Source organism: Oncorhynchus nerka, linkage group LG22, assembly GCF_034236695.1.
Source record: "Oncorhynchus nerka isolate Pitt River linkage group LG22, Oner_Uvic_2.0, whole genome shotgun sequence".
In the NCBI taxonomy this organism is placed as follows: Eukaryota; Metazoa; Chordata; class Actinopteri; order Salmoniformes; family Salmonidae; genus Oncorhynchus; species Oncorhynchus nerka.
In genome coordinates this window covers 76017178-76037452 of record NC_088417.1, presented here as the reverse complement: position 1 = coordinate 76037452, position 20275 = coordinate 76017178, and the positions used below count along the sequence as shown (strand labels likewise).

Genomic DNA, 20275 nt, shown 5'->3' with positions numbered 1-20275 from the left:
AGACCGGTGTGTCTGTTGTCGCTTGTGTCTGTGCTCTTGTAGAATACTGGTTGAGGGGCGGAGATGATGTACTTAATTATTCCTTGCCCACGAACATTTGACCACCCATCAGAGATGATTGCAATACAGTCTGCTTTCTCTAGGATTTGCTTATCCTTCACTTGAACTCTGCATCCAGCAAATGAGTAGATAAAGCATGTCTGGCTGGAGGGATGTATGCTGGGCGAAGAACATTCAGAAATCTCTTCCAATACACATTGCCTGTGAGCATCAGAGGTGAACCAGTTGCATACAGAGCTCATGCAAGACATTCATCAGCATTTCTCTGACTGCGTTCCTCAATTGAGTCAAAAAAACTTCTGATTCAAGGAGAACCATGAGCTGTTGTTATTGATAAGGTGTCTGATTCATCATTTTCACCTCGAATAGAAGTAGAGGGACTTTTGTCAGAGGTTGCTTGTTGTGAGCACTTAGGCAACTTTATGCACTTGGCCAGATGATTCTGCATCGTTGTTGCATTCTTCACATATGTTTTGGCACAGTATTTGCAAATGTACACAGCATTTCCTTTTACATTAGCTGCAGTGAAATGTCTCCACACATCAGATAGTGCCGTGGCATTTTCCTCTAAAGATTAGAAAACAATTGTCAAAAAAAACAAATACAATTCCATGTACAGATAAATAGTTAAGTAGTTAGATTAAACAACTCCCTTGTAAGATACATGTTTTTTAAAATTAAACATGTATGGAAACAGGTAAATTAACACTCCTCAGTTAGCAGGATCAAGCAAGCTAAAGCCCACATGGTAGCAAAACTAACTAGCAGAAATTGTTAACAAGTTAGAAATGATTTAAACACACTTTGCTGTAGGCTACTATGTATTAGTTAACATGTCGTAAAATATATTCACCCCACCCAGTATTGTAATCAAAACTTACCAGAGAGCATGTAGTCCCTTGTCTCAGACAGTGTAGTAGTTTGGGCTCAATAGCATCTCATTAGTGTGCAAGATCTTGAGAATCAGCTCTACATGTGATGGAAGAATGCACTCGCAGCACATGTGATGGAAGAATGCATTGTGTATGCAGAGGGTTGCAATTCCAATGAATTGGGAATAGTTTCACCAAAATATGCCACAAGACCTAGAATTGCCTTATGTGTATCCCACAAAAAAAAGTTCACTGTTATAAGCTAACTTTTTTGATGAATTTAAGCAAAATTCCCAAAATTCCAAGCTTAACTTCCCATGGAAAATTTCCATCCCCTTTGCAACCCTAGTTGTTACCTACCTTTACCACCTGGGGGCAGCCCGTCAGGAAGTCCAGGATCCAGTTGCAGAGGGAGGTGTTTAGTCCCAGGGTCGTTAGCTTAGGGATGAACTTTGAGGGCAGTATGGAGTTGAATGCTGAGCTGTAGTCAATGAATAGCATTCTCACGAAGGTATTCTTTCTGTCCAGGTTGGAAAGGGCAGTGTGGAGTGCAATAGATATTGCGTCTTCTGTGGCTCTTTTGGGGCGATATGCAAATTGGAGTGGGTCTAGGGTTTCTGGGATAATGGTGTTGATGTGAGCCATGACCAGACCAGCCTTTCAAAGCAGTTCATGGCTGCAGATGTGAGTGCTACGGGTTGGTAGTCATTTAGGCAGGTTACCTTAGTGGTCTTGGGCACAGGCACTATTATGGTCTGCTTAAAACATGTTGGCATTACAGACTCGGTTAGGGACAGGTTGAAAATGTCAGTAAAGACACTTGCCAGTAGGTCAGCGCATGCTCGGAGTACACGTCCTGGTAATCCATCTGGCCTAGTGAATGTTGACCTGTTTTTAAAGGTCTTACTCACATCTGCTACAGAGAGCGTGATCACGCAGTCATCTGAGCTGATGCTCTCATGCATGCTTCAGTTTTTCTTGCCTTGAAGCGAGCAGAGAAGTTATTTAGCTCATCTGGTAGGCTCATTGTCACTGGGCAGCTTTGTAGTCCGTAATAGTCCTGCCACATCCGACGAGTGTCATAGCCGGTGTAGTACGATTCAATCTTAGTCCTGTATTGATACTTTGCCTGTTTGAAGGTTCGTCGGAGGGCATAGCGGGATTTCTTATAAGCTTCCGGGTTAGAGTCCCGCCCCTTGAAAGCAGCAGCTCTACCCTTTAGCTCAGTGTGGATGGTGCCTGTAATCCATGGCTTCTGGATGGGGTATGTACGTACGGTCGCTGTGGGGATGACATCATCAATGCACTTGTACTCCTCAATGCCATCGGTAGAATCCTGGAACATATTCCAGTCTGTGCTAGCAAAACAGTCCTGTAGCTTAGCATCTGCGTCATCTGACCACTTCCTTACTGAGCGAGTCACTGATACTTCCTGTTATATCTACCTTAGCTTTGATTGGACTGATCATGTCAACATCATACTTTCAGAATCTTAGCTCGGCAAGCAGTCATCATCATGAATCACGTTGACAATCTGCTGGCAAATCCTTCTCAATCCTTGTCATATGAAGAGAAATCATAGATAAAACGTGTCGGTGCTCAGCGGCCATTGGACGTAAACATTTCACAAGTCGGAAATTCTACTTTAAAATGTTTTTATTTTTTATTTATATACTTTTTTATTTAACCTTTATTTAACTAGGCAATTCAGTTCATAACAAATACTTATTTACAATGACGGCCAAACCCAGACGACGCTGGGCCAATTGTGCGCCGCCACATGGGACTCCCAATCACTGCCGGATGTGATGCAACCTGGATCGAACCAGATACTGCAGTGACGCCTCTTGTACAGAGATGCAGTATGTTAGACCACTGCGCCACTCGGGAGCCCAACGAGTGGTTTGGTAGGAATCAGTGGCTAACGGCAAACGTCGCAAAGCAATCACTATTTTGCTTCCCCTGCCTGCTATTCAGTGGATAGGGTGTGTGGTCCAAGTCTGAGTTTAAGGATTTAAAACATTTGTCTGAAAGGGTCTCTTTTCCAAGCTTAAAAGGATAAACATTCACACGGAACACCATGGGACAGTAAAGGTTGAATACATTGGCCATGCTGTCAATCCAGCATGACTGCTGCCGCTTTCAAAACAACTGGAAACTAAAAACTCAGAATTCAGGCTGACTGGGAAAATAATTTTGAACGGTCATCCAACTCGGAATTCCAAGTCGGGAACTCGGGCCTCTTTCTAAAGCTCCGACCGGAAGATCACTGACGTCATGATTCAACCTTATTTTTTTCCGAGTTTCCGGTTGTCTTGAAAGCACCATAAATCCAGAGAATGCCAGACTTTGATGACAAAATTTGCCCTCAAGAAACACCGCCGCGCCACCTTCCTGTTCAAGTGAGCACAGCACAAGGTGAGTCCAAAAATGTCTTGTATGCTGCTGCATAAATTATGTAATATGCCAGGGAGATATGTATACTGTAGCTAATAAAGTAATATTAAGTGTACGTTGTGTAGTAAGCTGTTAGTAGCTCACCCTAATAATTTGGTCTATTTTCCCATCTTAATTTTGCTTACTGCTCTGACTTGGTGGTGCACATGTAGCCTATAGCCTGTTTTAGAGAAATGTCATCATCGAATATTGTAAGAGCTTTCATTGTCTGCTTATATGCCCCCTTTATTTATCATAGGGTTCTGACTTGGTGTACAGGGAGAATACTGTAAGAACAGCCCATGTTCTGAATTCTGTCGCTGTACATTTCAAAAATGCTGAACAAATACTACGACTATGTCGGTCCTAGCTCGCTGTCTTAATTGAAATTATGGATTGCCTCTTATCCACTCGTCGTCCCCTTATGCCATAGTTTGTACATCTCAATTGTCAGTAGAAACCAAATTTGTTTAAGCAAGTCATCCATATCAGCAATGTTTTTTTTAAAGGCAGTAAATGAGTCTGAATGAACTGTTTTGCTGCCAAACAAGGCTCTGCTGATAACCAGGTGTAGCAGTGATAAGGATTCACTCCATGGTGCTGAAAATAAATCTCTGCTGTTGGGACAGCTTTATGTAGTTCCTAACAGTTTGTGGTCCCCGTTATAGTGCAATTAATGTATTGTTTAGTTTTGTATACTGGCTTTGCTGGTATGCATTAAAAAACTTTTTTCGGGAGTTTACCCAACCAAGATGTACATGCTAAAATTGCTACTGGATCGACTACTCACACGAATCCTCTTAGGATCCCTCCCCCTTGACCCATCTTCTACTTTCTTCACTGCCTCAGCATGACACCCTCTGCACTATAGCGTTAGACCCATGCCTCGGAGCGCCTCTGGTGTCAAACATAACATCCCTAATATGGCACTAGTTTAACTAAAATGAAAAACAAAAAGGCAATTAAAACTTGTTGTCTAATTAATGAATATGATTTGTTTGTTTAGGATTCCTGGCAATGTAATTTTTTTAATGTTTGCTTGTTTGCATGTGACTATTCCTCTTGTTTGTTGATATTTGTTAATAAAAATAATAAAAAATAAAACATAACATCCCTACCTATTTGCCCCTCGCACCTATCTGTTTCACGTCTCAGGTAGGCCTAGCCCGCGAAAGTCAGCATGGACAGAATTCAATAATGGACTATTATTTGCCATATTCTAATAATTATCATGTGCCAACGGCCAGTGCCATGTTGAATCTTGTACTCCTGTAGATCTGAAATAATTGGATAGTTAAACTTGCCAGCCAACCATAAAAGCAAGACGAAGCAATTCAGGCATTTTTGAAAGTCATTACAAACAAAAATGTATTTTTCAAGCAGTAGGTATTTATAATTAAATGTTGAGTGAAGCCTTATAGTTATGTGATGACATCAATTATTTGGCAATCATCGTTTATTCGAAAACACAGTTTCCATCATAATTTGTCGCAATTAAGAAAGTTCGACCAAATAAACATGCACTCCTGTCGAACAAATAAAAATGTTGTCGATCTTAAGAACATATCTCATTTCTGTCGTTTCATTACACATCTCACAATGTTTATTTATTTTGTTTTTGTCGAATAAACGTGGGTCAATGGAAACCTGCCTATTATTGCACTGTTCAATCAATTACTGTCCTTTCAGCAACATAGGCTAGGCCGTAGCCTAACATCAGCAAATTTGCAAGCATTTCTATCGTTAACATTGTTATTTCGCCGTAAATAACCATCGAGGTTTGGTTTAAATGTGTGCTTCTCCTTTAAGCATGAAGATGGGAGTGTACTTCTCAATTTGACCTCGACGAAGAGGACAGTTCGACTTCAAACTAGTTCACCTGTCAGCGGTGTCTGACATTATATTCCTAGTTACACTGCAACTTTTTGTTTTTAAAAAATCTCATACATTTTATCGACTGTTGAACGCGGAAAGGCACTATAGAAACCCACGTCGTAAACAGGATTATGGAACCTTTAGCGAAACGGTATCTATTGTCATGGCTGTTTGTGGCTTCAAGTCTTCAGGTGACGAGTTTGCATTTTGCGGATGCGACTTACATATGTACAGCCTACCTGAATGTGTCGTTTATTGATTCTGTAAACAACGAAACCGTATGGCGACAAGAGGAAAGCGGACTATATGGACAACAATCTCCTAAAGTCACAGTGATGGGCGACGTGTATTTACCTGATCCGATTTACAGTTGCGAAAGTAATACTTTTTATGATGTACCCAGTGGGTCAAAGGGCTGGATCGCCTTAATTCAACGCGGCCAACTATGTACTTTTTCAGAGAAGATCAATGTTGCGGCCAGTAAAGGAGCTATTGCTGCTGTAATTTTTAATGATCTTGGTACAGACAATCGAGTCATCCAAATGTCGCACCCAGGTATGTAGCCTACATCAACATTGGCAACTCGGCTATATATTAGCCCATAGACGTTATTAACTACATTGAGCGTCTTCACGAAGGTTCCTTTATCCGGAGGAGTTTTGTTATTATTAAGAGCCCCGACACTCGTTCTGGAAGTTAAAATGCATCGCTTGCGGTACGGTTTTGGAAACATATGGACTATCTTTCATATAAGCGATAAATAATAATACAAACAAAAGGTTAAATGACTAATCACATTTTTATAGGGTTAATGTTCCACCCTGTCATATCTCAGTTTACAGCGCTTGTTTACGTAAAACAGGCGGAAAACAGAGCTCACCTGTGTTAATTACCTAGCATGATCGAACACCTGTGTGTAAGGGTAACTGGGGAGGAAGTGTAGTTCGTCAGCTTTGTGTATGGATCTGTGCAAACATGTTACAGTGTACCTTTTTAACTTATTATTTCTCGCTGATATCTTGTGACATCACAAGCGATTGTTATTAACGTTTCTAAACGACAGAGCGTCGGAATTGTAGTTAGCATGGTCCAACTGGTAATCGGTGTTTATAACTGACAACTCTTAAATATGCACTATGCAAAAATCGCTCCGCAATATCCTGGTTGCTAAAATTATGATTGTCACAAACGGAATTACAAAAAATGCAAGTGTAGTGTAGAGAATCATTGTACCATCTAAACCGCTGTGAAATATATATTTTTTATAGCCAAAAATATTGTAATTTCAGCTGTTTAAAGCTGGTGTACAAAACCGAAAGCACAAGACGAAAAAACGAAACATAAGAACGGGAAGCATATAAATATCGCCTATAGAACATATCTACAGCTTATTTTAACTTGCAATTAGAATGAAACGTTATATAACTCACTCTATGTGAATGTGATCCAGTCACCCAAAAAGTTAAATATTGCAGAACGCTTTGTTAATGCCTTGGGTTCTGGAGAACAACTCTACATGTGTTCCACTTCATTCACTCAATACTTTTTTACTTTTTAATATTTTTTTATGAAACGATCTCATAGCCTAATGGTCAAGACAAGTTGGTTGATTTTAGATTTGAACTGAAACCGCAATTAACCTTGTAATATTTAGTCCCTATGAACTGTACAGTGACTCTGCTAATTTAGGGAATACGGACAACATTTATGAAATGTTGTTTCTGTTTGGATGAGTCACATAGTTGTCAGAAACTAGGGGCCTCTGTTCTAGTGTGATAAGGTTTGAAGTCAACTGTGTGTAAACATCTAAATAGTACTGTACTCAGAATTATAATTAAATTCTAGTGAAGTACTTGTTAACCTAAAAAAAGTAAGAAATATTCCAAGTTGACATTGTTGGCTAAAACAATTGAGTCTTGTTCAACGTCGCTCATCTGTGCTTGACTGGTGTGAGCTTTATGCACCAGTTGTCATTTCCAATTTAGATCATTTTCATTGTGTTGAATCCAACTAGAAATTAACATTAAGTCCTAACACTTACTGAGACGGGCTGGATGACAACCTGTGTAATGGATCATTCTATTGTTTAAAACTCTGAAGATGTGTGCTTTCACAGAGAACAATACACATTGACACTAATATTCCATAACAAGTGGAGTTTGTCTACACATGAGGATCCGGACAAGAAAATCATCACAATCGTCTGGAAAACCCTAACCGTGTGACCTACTAACTCATAAGTACCACCATCTAAAGATAGGAGACTCACGAACACTGCTCTACGACATCCGCAAGCTTTAGGAAGTCGTCTGAACTCTGTCACGGATGTCCTCATTTCTCACAAAACTGACCCTCTAGACCAAACCGTTGGAGCTACAAACTCATGTTACCAATATCAAAAGGGAAGACTGTCTGTTCTGCTCTATGATGCACACGAAAGTAACCCAGTACCGGGCTGTAAAAATTGCAGGAAGTTCATATGGGGTAAAATGTGCCACATAACATGACCAAACATGGTTCTAAAATATGTATTTCTTTCCCCCTGAGTTTTCTTATCTCATGGATATAGAACAGACACAAAACCTTAACCTAATTTTACATATTTTTTTATTTAACTTGTGATTCATTTTTTTTTTTTATGACGTAAAGGCCAAATTAAATGTTTCATCGAATACATTTTATATACACTGCTCAAAAAAATAAAGGGAACACTTAAACAACACAATGTAACTCCAAGTCAATCACACTTCTGTGAAATCAAACTGTCCACTTAGGAAGCAACACTGATTGACAAATTTCACATGCTGTTGTGCAAATGGGATAGACAACAGGTGGAAATTATAGGCAATTAGCAAGACACCCCCCCAATAAAGGAGTGTTTCTGCAGGTGGTAACCACAGACCACTTCTCAGTTCCTATGCTTCCTGGCTGATGTTTTGGTCACTTGAATGCTGGCGGTGCTTTCACTCTAGTGGTAGCATGAGACGGAGTCTACAACCCACACAAGTGGCTCAGGTAGTGCAGCTCATCCAGGATGGAACATCAATGCGAGCTGTGGCAAGAAGGTTTGCTGTGTCTGTCAGCGTAGTGTCCAGAGCATGGAGGCGCTACCAGGAGACAGGCCAGTACATCAGGAGACGTGGAGGAGGCCGTAGGAGGGCAACAACCCAGCAGCAGGACCGCTCCCTCCGCCTTTGTGCAAGGAAGAGCAGGAGGAGCACTGCCAGAGCCTTGCAAAATGACCTCCAGCAGGCCACAAATGTGCATGTGTCTGCTCAAACGGCCAGAAACAGACTCCATGAGGGTGGTATGAGGGCCCAGCGTCCACAGTTGGGGGTTGTGCTTACAGCCCAACACCGTGGAGAACGTTTGGCATATGCCAGAGAACACCAAGATTGGCAAATTCGTCACTGGCGCCCTGTGCTCTTCACAGATGAAAGCAGGTTCACACTAAGCACGTGACAGACGTGACAGAGTCTGGAGACGCCGTGGAGAACGTTCTGCTGCCTGCAACATCCTCCAGCATGACCGGTTTGACGGTGGGTCAGTCATGGTGAGGGGTGGCATTTCTTTGGGGGGGCCGCACAGCCCTCCATGTGCTCGCCAGAGGTAGCCTGACTGCCATTAGATCCTCAGACCCCTTGTGAGACCATATGCGGGTGCGGTTGGCCCTGGGTTCCTCCTAATGCAAGACAATGCTAGACCTCATGTGGCTGGAGTGTGTCAGCAGTTCCTGCAAGAGGAAGGCATTGATGCTATGGACTGGCCCGCCCATTCCCCAGACCTGAATCCAATTGAGCACATCTGGGACATCATGTCTCGCTCCATCCACCAACGCGACGTTGCACCACAGACTGTCCAGGAGTTGGCGGATGCTTTAGTCCAGGTCTGGGAGGAGATCCCTCAGGAGACCATCCGCCACCTCATCAGGAGCATGCCCAGGCATTGTAGGGAGGTCATACAGGCACGTGGAGGCCACACACACTACTGAGCCTAATTTTGACTTGTTTTAAGGACATTACATCAAAGTTAGATCAGCCTGTAGTGTGGTTTTCCACTTTAATTTTGAGTGTCAATCCAAATCCAGACCTCCATGGGTTGATAAATTTGATTTCCATTGATAATTTGTGTGATTGTGTTGTCAGCACATTCAACTATGTAAAGAAAAAAAGTATTTAATAAGAATATTTCATTCATTCAGATCTAGGATGTGTTATTTTAGTGTTCCCTTAATTTTTTTGAGCAGTGTATATACCCACACACAGATAAAGTTGGAAGTTTATATACACTTAGGTCGGAGTCATTAAAACTTGTTTTTCAACCACTCCACAAACTTATTGTTCACAAACTATCGTTTTGGCAAGTCTGTTAGGACATCTACTTTGTTCCTGACAAGTAATTTTTCCAACAATTGTTTACAGACAGAGTATTTCACTTATAATTCACTATCACCATTACAGTGGGTCAGAAGTTTACATACACTTTAAACAGCTTGGAAAATTCCAGAAAATTGTCAGGGCTTTAGAAGTTTCTGAAGCACCTTCAGTGCCTCTTTGCTTGAATCATGGGAAAATCAAAAGAAATCAGCCAAGACCACAGAAAAAAAATTGTAGACCTCCACAAGTCTGGTTCTTCCTTGGGAGCAATTTCCAAACGCCTGAAGGTACCACGTTCATCTCTACAAACAATAGTACGCAAATATAAACACTATGGCACCACGCAGCCGTCATATCGCTCAGGAAGGAGACGTGTTCTGTCTCCTAGAGATGAATGTACTTTGGTGTGAAAACTGAGTTATCAATCCCAGAACAACAGCAAAGGACCCTGTGAAGATGCTGGAGGAAACCGGTACAAAAGTACCTATATCCACAGTAAAATTAGTCCTATATCGACATAACCTGAAAGGCCACTCAGCAAGGGAGAATCCACTGCTCCAAAACCGCCATAAAAAAGCCAGACTACAGTTTGCAACTGCACATGGGGACAAAGATTGTACTTTTTGGAGAATTGTCCTCTGGTCTGACAATTCAAAAATAGAACTGTTTGGCCATAATGACCATTGTTATGTTTGGAGGAAAAAGGGGGAGGCTTTCAAGCTGAAGAACACCATCCCAACCGTGAGGCACGGGGGTGGCAGCATCATGTTGTGGGGGTACTTTGCTGCAGGAGGGACTGTTGTACCTCTCAAAATAGATGGCATCATGAGCATACTTCCAAAGTTGTGGCAAAATGGCTTAAGAACAACAAAATCAAGGTATTGGAGTGGCCATCACAAAGCCCTGACCTCAATCCTATAGAACATTTGTGGGCAGAACTGAAAAAGCGTGTGAGCAAGGAGGCCTACAAACCTGACTCCGTTACACCAGCTCTGTCAGGAGGAATGTGCCAAAATTCACCCAACTTATTGTGGGAAGCTTGTGGAAGGCTACCCAAAATGTTTCACCCAAGTTAAACAATTTAAAGGCAATGCTACCAAATACTTAGTGTATGTTGTCATTGGCTCAATGACTGGAAGTCAATGGGAACAGCTAGCATGTCATTGCGCTAGAAGAAATGCACCCCCCACCATTGCCACCACTGCTGGAGGGAAAAATACTATGGGAAACACGGATACTTTGCAATAGATATTTTTTGACATTAAATTACACCATATTCATACATTGCTCGTTAAATATGTTTGATAGACACATTAGGCCTATAGTGAAATTCAGTTGAGGGCACTTGGGGGTATATTTAAGGCCCAGCCTGTATATGTGTCTGGGGATAGTGTAATGTTTCCTCATACTTTGTTTTCCCCCTGGTTACAGGAACAGAAGGTATGGTTGCTATCATGATTGGTCACCGACGGGGCATGGAGATAGTTGAGCTAATCAGGCAAGGGATTCCGGTCTCGATGACTATTGAAGTGGGTAAGCAGCATGGTCCCTGGATGAGCCACTACTCTGTCTTCTTTGTCTCCATCTCCTTCTTCGTGGTAACAGCAGCCACTGTGGGCTACTTCATCTTCTACTCAGCTCGCCGCCTCAACAGCGTTCGTCTACAAAACCGCAAACAGGTCAGTCTCCAGTCTCTCGAACAATGATGACAATTATTTACCCTGAATTATATATGCAGGGCTCCCTTATGAAAGAGACCCTGGTCTCAATGGTTACTCTCTTGTTTTAAATAAAGGTCAAATCAAACAATTCAGTGGTTTGTGATGAAACAGAATACTGCAGCACTATCACCTTTTGATCTGTAGAACAATATGACTGGGGAAATTCCACTGGAAACAGTTGTTTTCCTTTCCTGCGTCAAACATACCTTCTCTTATGTGTGTGTTTCAACGAACTGGAAACATTATGGAACACTTAGTGGGGCTACACAGTTTGGGGTGTGTCAGCATTCCTCAGCAATACAGAGGGAGTCAGGCGAAACTAAAATAAAGAGAACATTTCCTGTTGAGTCAGTGTCTGACTGCTCATCTATGTAGAGGTGATTCATATATATATATATTACTGTTAATCACTTGATTGTTGCATGACACGGATCCAGCCAACCAGAGAACCCCTGGACAGCAATGTATCTTATTATAATATTTTATGTTGTTTTCCTGTTTTCTGCCTTTGGGATCTTGTGCTTTAGCTTCTTTCTGAAATCTGTGTTGGGATAGAGCGGCAGTGAGTTTCCCTTCTAAAAGGAATGGTAGGAGTCCTGACTTGTACTGGTTTTCTTTCAGATGGTGACAAGATCCCACCTTGTGTTTAGTCTTTTACAGTTCTTTGCCCTTACAGCTTTGCACACGTTCTTTGTCTGCAGGTGTCTGTCCCAAGCAGCTTGTTTAATTGTCTCTTTATATTCTTTTAACACAAGAACCCTGCAGGAAAAAGGAAAAGTTTCTTTGTCCAAAGGTTTTGTCAGATTGAATTCACTGAGTGTAACTGAACTGTTAGGCTTATATGGTGGAGAAAAGTTTACTATGGGAAGAATGCTCAGTTCCACTCAAAGGTAGCGTTTCCAAAAAACCTTTGAACCTGCTGCTGCGCAACAAGTATTTCCACTTCATCTGATTGGATCTGGGCTGTTATGCAAGGTAAAACCACTCACGTGAACAGGCCCATGATTTTCAAAGTTACAGTACTTTTCTCAGCACTGTTTACTCCTGCATATAGGGGGTAACCTTGACTTTGAAGACTGACTGGTCTCAAGTGCTTGCTTGCAGGTTCTGTTTACTTATTAACAGTGTACCACGTATTGTCCTTGCTTCATGATCACTCCCAGAAGCAGTGAAGCTGTGTGTTGTCTGAAACACCCGGTGGTCTAAGGGGTGTCTGTTCACGTGGCTGATTATCCAATGCTTTCTGCAGGGAGGCTGGGTAGACAGACTGATACAGAGAAGTGTATTTTTGAGTGGGTAGCTGAGCAGTTAGAGCAGAGCTGACTTCGCCCACTGAGCTAGGACCTTATGCTCAGAGGGCACAGGGCACCATTGTTCAGGCCGTAATCATATGCAAAACTCCAGCTTCGTGCTTGCCCTGTGAACTAGAATGACCGCAACTTGCCTCCCTCAAATCTTCATATCGGTCAAGTGAACATGCAACAATATTCACTTTAATATCTGCCCCTTTAAGGATTATGAAGAATGTTGTCAAGCATCAAAACCATCTGTGCCATGTTAGTCTTTGATATCCAAAACCAAACTCTTTCTATGCTGAACAAAAACACTTCCTGTTGTGAATGTTGGCCCAGTGTTTCATCAGCTGAAATAAAAGATCTCAGAAATGTTCCATACTCACAAAAAGCTTTATTACTCTCATTTTGTGCACAAATTTGTTTACATCCCTGTTAGTGAGCATTTCTTATTTTCCAAGATAATCCATCCACATGACAGGTGTGGCATATCAATAAGCTGATTAAACAGCATGATCATTACACAGGTACACCTCGTGCTAGGGACAATAAAAGTATTGTCACACAACACAATGCCAAAGATGTCTCAAGTTTTGAGGGAGTGTGCAATTGGCATGCTGACTGCGGGAATGTTCACCTGAGCTGTTGCCAGAGAATTTAATGTTAATTTCTCTAACATAAACTGCCACCAACAACGTTTTGGACATACTGCTAAATTCTCTAACTGGCCTCACAACGTGTAACCACACCAGCCCAGGACCTCCAAATCCGGCTTCTACACCTGGGGGATCGTCTGAGACCAGCCACCCAGACAGCTGATAAAAATGGGTTTGCACAACTGAAGTTTTGCCGAAACTGTCTCAGGGAAGCTTAACTGCGTGCTTGTCATCCTCACCAGGGTCTTGAGTTTGGTGTCATAACTAACTGTGCAAATGCTCACCTCCAGCATGCCAGTGGCCATCGAAGAAGTGTGCTCTTCATGGATGGTTTTAACTGTGCCGGGCAGATGGCAGACAGCGTTTTATGGTGTTGTGTGGGTGAGCGGTTTGCTGAGGTCAACGTTGTAAACAGAGTGCCCTGTGGTGGTGGGTTATGGTATGGGCAGGCATAAGCTGTATCACCCATTGAGCAGGTTTGGGATGCTCTGGATCGACATGTACTACATCGTGTTCCAGTTCCCGCAAATATCCAGCAACTTATTACAGCCATTGAAGAGGAGTGGTACAACATTCCACAGGCCACAATAAACAGCCTGATCAACTCTCTGCGAATGAGATGTCGTACTGCATGAGGAAAATGTTGCTCACACCAGAAACTGACTGATTTTCGGGTCCATGTCCCTACTTTTTGTTTGTTTTGTATCTGTAACCAACAGATGCATATCTGTAGTCCCAGTTGTGAAATCTATAGATTATGGGCCTAATGAATTGACTGATTTACTTATGTAACTCAGTATATTTTTGTTCAGTGTATATCACAGAAAACATCTACATAATGACATTTTCCAGAGAATCCTCAAAGCCAATATTGACCCTGACTCATCTTCTGTCTCCTAAATCCCCTTACATAACGTTGATTCTTCCTGTGTACAATTGTGCACATTTTGTCTTGTTGCCATGGGGAGGCTGCATGAGCACAGAGAGAGTAGTCTTTAATTGTGTATGTACAATATGTCCAAAGCATGATTTTATTGTATTTCCCAAATTATAGTTTTAGAATTGAATCTGTCAGACTGTCCCTCCAGGATTATTTATGCCTAATACGAAAAGTCCCTGATCTACGTAAATCTGCTGTTTTGCCATCCTATATGCAAGCTGATGTAACGTTTCCAATACATGATCTCAGAGGAACGGCTTAATGACACAGGCAGGGGCTCCTCTAATGAACGCTCTGCTTCTCCCAGATCACCCATGTTCTCTAACATGACCTCGTCGCATACGGTTCTCCTGCTCCTTGTTATTTCAGTTGTTTCTGGTCACAGTATAGGAAATAAAAAAATGTTTTTGTTTGCTTTGTTGTTGCATTCTAGTTATTATAGTGATGTTTTTCAGTTGTCCACCCACGTAGTGGGTTGCTGAATGTGTTTGATTTAAATTAGTTGTCAGAGGAAGCAGATGAATAATGTAATTTAAACAGTAGCCTGCTCACGTTCTAATACTGAACACGTTCTTCTCTCCAACAGAAACGTCTCAAGGCAGAGGCCAAGAAAGCCATTGGTCAGCTGCAAGTCCGGACTGTGAAACGGGGAGATGAGGTGAAACGGGGAGATGTTTAAGTATAATACGGATGTGTTGATGGTTATTATGCATCACTTTGAGGATAATTTGAAAAATATGGTTGTTTCAAACTGGTAACATATGGCATACGCAATTTTTACTGATGTGTGTTGTATGGTTCTTGTTCTGAGGACATGCAGAGTATTGTAAGCTTCTGTTTTAACCCATTACTCAGACTACTGCACATTTTAAACAATTTTACTTTGTTGGTCTACATATGGGGAAGTGACTGTTTGTCTCCCCCAACCATGGTGATCAGTATCAAATGCAATGTTCAGTTTTTGAAAAATTGGTTGCCTCGGACCACAGGCTCTTATGAAGACTACATGTATGCTCAGTGTCACTACTAGGGCTGTTGGGGTGACGTATTACCGGCAGTCATGACCGCAGTAAATTACAACGTGATCATTGAGTCACGGTAATCTCCTTTTATGCACTCAGGACATACGTTGGTAGTACCCTAATGACCATCAGGGCCTAATGGCCTGGTACTCATCAGGGCTCTATTGTCCCTCTAACCACTCTGACATCAATGCAAAAATTGAACGAAATCACAAACACTTATCAAAACAGGATCATCAACTCACCTCACTGCGATGATCAGTTTGAAACTGAGTGTAAAACATGGTCATTGTGGATGTTTTAAAGCCTAACACAACAAAATGGACAACGCTTTCTAAGGTGGTGATTCATTCAAAACACCCATATGCATATTGGAGCTTATGCATAGGCTTATGAGCCCAAGTTGTGCTGTTATACAATACATAGCCCATTACAAATGGCAGGAAAAACACAACTGATTTAAGATGTCTTTGGCACATTGTTTAATTTTGGGAGTATAGGCTAGACCAAATGTTAGTAATTGCCTATGAGTGTGGACTGTATTATTATCGATACTGGATGGACTGGTTACCTTATGTTAGGCTCCAAACTTTCTATCCATGAGTCTGGGAGAGAAGGTAAAGCCGCAGGCGAGGCTGTTGGTTCATTGATTGTGCAAGGCGGCTTACAATTATAGTGAATTTGTATATGATTTTGAATAGCCCAGTAATAGCTCCTCGAATAGTGTTTAACGTGTGGAGGGAAATAAGTGTTCTTGTATTTAGTTCTCTGCTGCGCCTATTTCGCACATCTATGCTATGAAAATATTATCACTTGATGAGAACAGCTGTGCATCCTGAGGTAAGGAACTGAGCTAAAGCTTTTTTTCTGACTTTCTCAAATCATCAATAGCCTGTAGTCGCATCATTCAGCCCATATGTTTTGATTTAAGTTTTGTATGATTCACAACTAAAGTTGCCAAGTAACTCTAAATATAGTATATAGGACCTGTTTCAAATGAATACTTTTATGCTCAACAGCCACTTCATATGCGCACTTGCGCCGGAATATCCTTTCTATTTAATTCAGCTAAATTCAATGATATACTTCTTACTATAAAATAATGGCAAGGGACTTACAAGCATATCTTGTCAGCTAAATGAACAAGCCTACAACATGGAGCATAGACAGATACCAACATGCAGTAGATCAATTTATATTCTGTTCTTCTAAAATACATTTTCATATCTTAATGTTTCTTTAGACCTGGCTAAAATAAATAATGGATTTATTGTGAAGGTGTATATTAAATTGATTTATTAGACGTTTTAAATGTGGATGTTCCAAAGGCGCACATCAGTGGCTTGAATGCGTGAAAGGCCTGGAGATGCAAAACTTGTTTATGTTTAATTAATGGTCATTTACCGTGAGACCTGCAGTCTTTTGCATGACAACCAGCTGACAAAATGTCATGACCGCCCTAGTCACTACAATATATTTTTTTATATGTTTTTCAGGAGACTGGGCCTGATGCTGACACCTGTGCAGTGTGTATTGATGCTTACAAGTCTGGCGACGTGCTGACCATCCTCACCTGCAAGTAAGTGCCTAACTGCAGTGGCTTGTTGCTAGTTTAATATTGTCACATGGAGTACAGTAGGCCTACCCCTGTCTGCTATTACAATTCCCTTAATTTTGTGATATCATGATTCTTGTTTGTTTTTTGTTTCCAGTCATTTCTTCCACAAGACCTGCATTGAGCCCTGGCTATTGGAGCACAGGACATGCCCCATGTGTAAATGTGACATCCTCAAGGCCTTGGGAGTAGAGGTAGGCAACTGTATCTTGCATCATGTCCTCTGCATTACCCTGTACTTTGAAATAACCTTTGCCTGTCGTTCACTGAAGTTCTTGATTAAATTACTGTTGTAGATTAAACAATATTTACACTGCTAGTGCCATTGTCTAAGGAGAATATGAAACTTGTCAGTGATGCTAGTCAGTCCACTTGTATCCCCCTGAGTAGCAGCCAGAGGAGGAGCATCCCAGTCATCAAGTAACCATGCCTCCAGACATGAGGTCCTACCCTAGCATCCCCGTCCCAGATGACACCCGCAGTGAGACAGCCTCCTCAGGCTATGCCTCCTCAGGCTATGCCTCCGTACAGGGCACAGAGAAGCACAGCAGCCCAGCAGACGAGACCCACACATTTGAGAGTAAGACACAGCATTCACATTCGGAGGCAAATTATTTTGATGAAGTCTTATAACATCACATAAATAGCTTTGAGAGCTTTTTCTATAGACATAAGGGGGACTACTGTAGTTCAGTTGGCAGTAGTACTACTTTGTGCATGGTCTTTAGAAGATGCAGGCTTTTACATTACTGTGATAAAGCCGCAACCCTGCTCAAGACATTGTGTGAATTTTGCTCCCATGGTTTTTAAATGCTAGGGGTTAGATATTCCCGTTAATGAATTTCAGATACTTTTGTCTAGTTCGTTTGATTGCTGCAAGTAGATAACAATGAATCCACTACAAAGTATATTCCTGATCAAACAACCACTATTGTTACTGTCTGGTGCTGAAGTGCCTCTCAGTTTCCCTCCTCTTTAGCTTGCTTATCCATTGACCTCTGTATCAGCCATTGTGCCAAAATAAATATTGACCAGCAGGTTGGTTCTTGTACAGTTAGCTAGCAGCACTTATGAGGCTTGACTGACTGTAATCATGTTTGTGTTGCAGCGTTGGGGCACTATCCTGACCCTGGGTCAGTCCAGGTGGCCATCCAGCCCCATTATGACAACCTGGCCTTTGAGGGCGACTCACAAAACCAACTGGAACCCCGGACGTGAACAGCATGCTCACACCAAGCCCTGGAGCATGGCTAATGGGACTTGCACCACAATCAATTACATTCAAAGATGTTTCCTGTGGTCATGAAGCAAGTGAAACCAGGAATGTGGGCCTGAGATTATTCATAGGAAAAGAGGCCTCAACCTACCTATGCATATCTGTTTAACATTAAATTGATGATGCACTTACCACTAAGTTAGGAAATTGTAATGTTCACTCTTGTTCAAGTCCAGTTTAATTCCGATTTAATTGTACGTTTTAATGATTTATTTGATTACGTTTGAGGTTTAATTCCTTCAGTCAATGGATCAGTTAGTTACATATTTTTACATGTTTTTTTATAGCTAATTTCACACCCACAGTTTACTGGGATTAGACTACTCTCCATGTGTCTGTTTTTAATGGGGTATTATAGGTGACAGTTCTCATGACAATGAAAGTTTGAGGTGATATGCAAATTCAGTTTCAAAGACCCTTACATTTAGGAACATCCAATAATGCAGTAGTTAGTGTAAGGCATTTTCTGATAAGATTTACAGCTTTGAAAATTACTTTGACAGCAAGCACACTGCTATACAAAGCTCAGTTTTACCTATTGTATGTGTCTAAGCATAGGATGTTAGTGTCTCTACATACCTTGGTTTGCCTTGTCTAGCAGAGGAGCGCATAAGATTGAGGAACATTCCAGTTTCGAAATATAGATTTGTCTCATTGTTGCTAATTGAATGTACATGTGAATTTGGTTTGCCACTTGTTTGAGGTAAATTCCAAAATGAGGGACTGCTTCCTCCTTCTGTATGCTTGTGACATTACAATTACTTAGGTGCCCTGGCACACACCCAGCGCTTCCTGATCTGTACCTGTAGCTACATGTCTTTTTTTATTTTTTTTGTCTTATGAGTTTGATGCATGTTAGGAGTAGTATTTTAACTTGGAAATACGGAGTCTTGGTATGAGTGTAAGAGCATCTATTTAAACCCCCTGGCTTCATGCAAATATTTGTACATGTTTCAGTAACTACCTGTGCTTTTTGGGTGTGTACCTTAAAATGATTCACCAGTGAAAGATATTCCATGCCATCCTACTTTAATAGAAAAGTGCAATGAGTTCACTGTGTATTTAACTAGATTGTGCATTAATTAGTTAATTTAATGTCAATACATGTCTCAGGTTTTAAACACAAAATTGGTCTTCACCTTGTTCAGCCTTTCCAGAGTAAATGTCTTAAGTATTTTTGCTTAAATAAAGGGACAAAGGTAAGTTTTATTTTACTCAGTTATGTGGGAAATGTACTAAACTGGTATATATTAAAATACTTATTGTAAATACATTTGTTTGATCAAAATATTGCTTAGTGCTAATTTGTTCATTTTGTTTGTAAATGGGATTAAAAAGGTTCTGATCTTCATTCACTAGTGATGCAATTCATTGTTAGAAAAGGCCATGCTCACCTCAGTTTGAGACCTCTGGAATTCTGTGGAAAAAAAGTGAATTGGGAAAATGGGCAGGGAAGGGTAATGGCATTTTAGTGGTATTTGCCCTGTAGGCTGTAATTTAATTTTTCTAATTTTAATGCAAAAATGAGGGACATTATTAGTATTCATAGTGTCAGTCAATTATATCAGCTGCACTTCACCTTAGACAGACTACATATTTGTCGGTGTTGTGTTTGAGACCACCTAAAGCGAGATGGATTCAAAACAAAGACTGGAGGAAATCGAGTCAAGACCATGATTGGAATTATTTGTCAAATCGCCACAATAATAAGAATTCAAAATGTCCAGTATTTGTGTTCATATTTCAGAACAACATTGATTCTTTGGACATTCAGAATAGGAAAACATTGCTTGCTGAGGGACAAGAGACACTAAAAATTCTTACTAACCCAAACAGGAACAATGGGCCTTCTGGTACTTCAGAGAAGGGCTAAGGGTTTATTAAAAATTATAATTAAATTATTTTCAATGACGTTCTGATTTAATCTCTTCCGTTTTTGTTAAACCTTTCTAACACAGAGAAAATATCCAATCAAGATTTTTCTTTGCTGGTCTCTGGGGAGAAATCTAGCTAGCTAAGTCAGCCATTGGCTAGGCCATCAGAAACTAGATAAAGGCATCTGCCATTCAACTTTAGTACAACATTTTAGAGTGACATTGGAATTAACCAATCATATTTTGACTTAATGGGTGGG

General features: G+C 41.0%; 1 protein-coding gene across 2 annotated transcripts in view; it reads left to right on the top strand.

The window, feature by feature from the left end:
• Positions 1-19492, top strand: part of rnf128a (ring finger protein 128a) — a 35213-nt gene extending 15721 nt beyond the window's left edge. The window contains exons 1-7 of one of the 2 annotated variants that reach the window (XM_029628097.2): positions 5213-5798; positions 11051-11298; positions 14815-14886; positions 16747-16829; positions 16963-17059; positions 17256-17445; positions 17974-19492. In XM_029628097.2, the coding sequence (XP_029483957.1) occupies positions 5375-5798; positions 11051-11298; positions 14815-14886; positions 16747-16829; positions 16963-17059; positions 17256-17445; positions 17974-18083 (1224 nt within the window). In that variant the 5' untranslated portion in view covers positions 5213-5374 and the 3' untranslated portion in view covers positions 18084-19492. Of the gene's footprint in view, positions 1-5212; positions 5799-11050; positions 11299-14814; positions 14887-16746; positions 16830-16962; positions 17060-17255; positions 17446-17973 lie in introns of those variants that run through there. The other variant, XM_029628095.2, reaches the window with a different exon arrangement.
• The last annotated feature ends 783 nt before the right edge of the window (positions 19493-20275 follow it).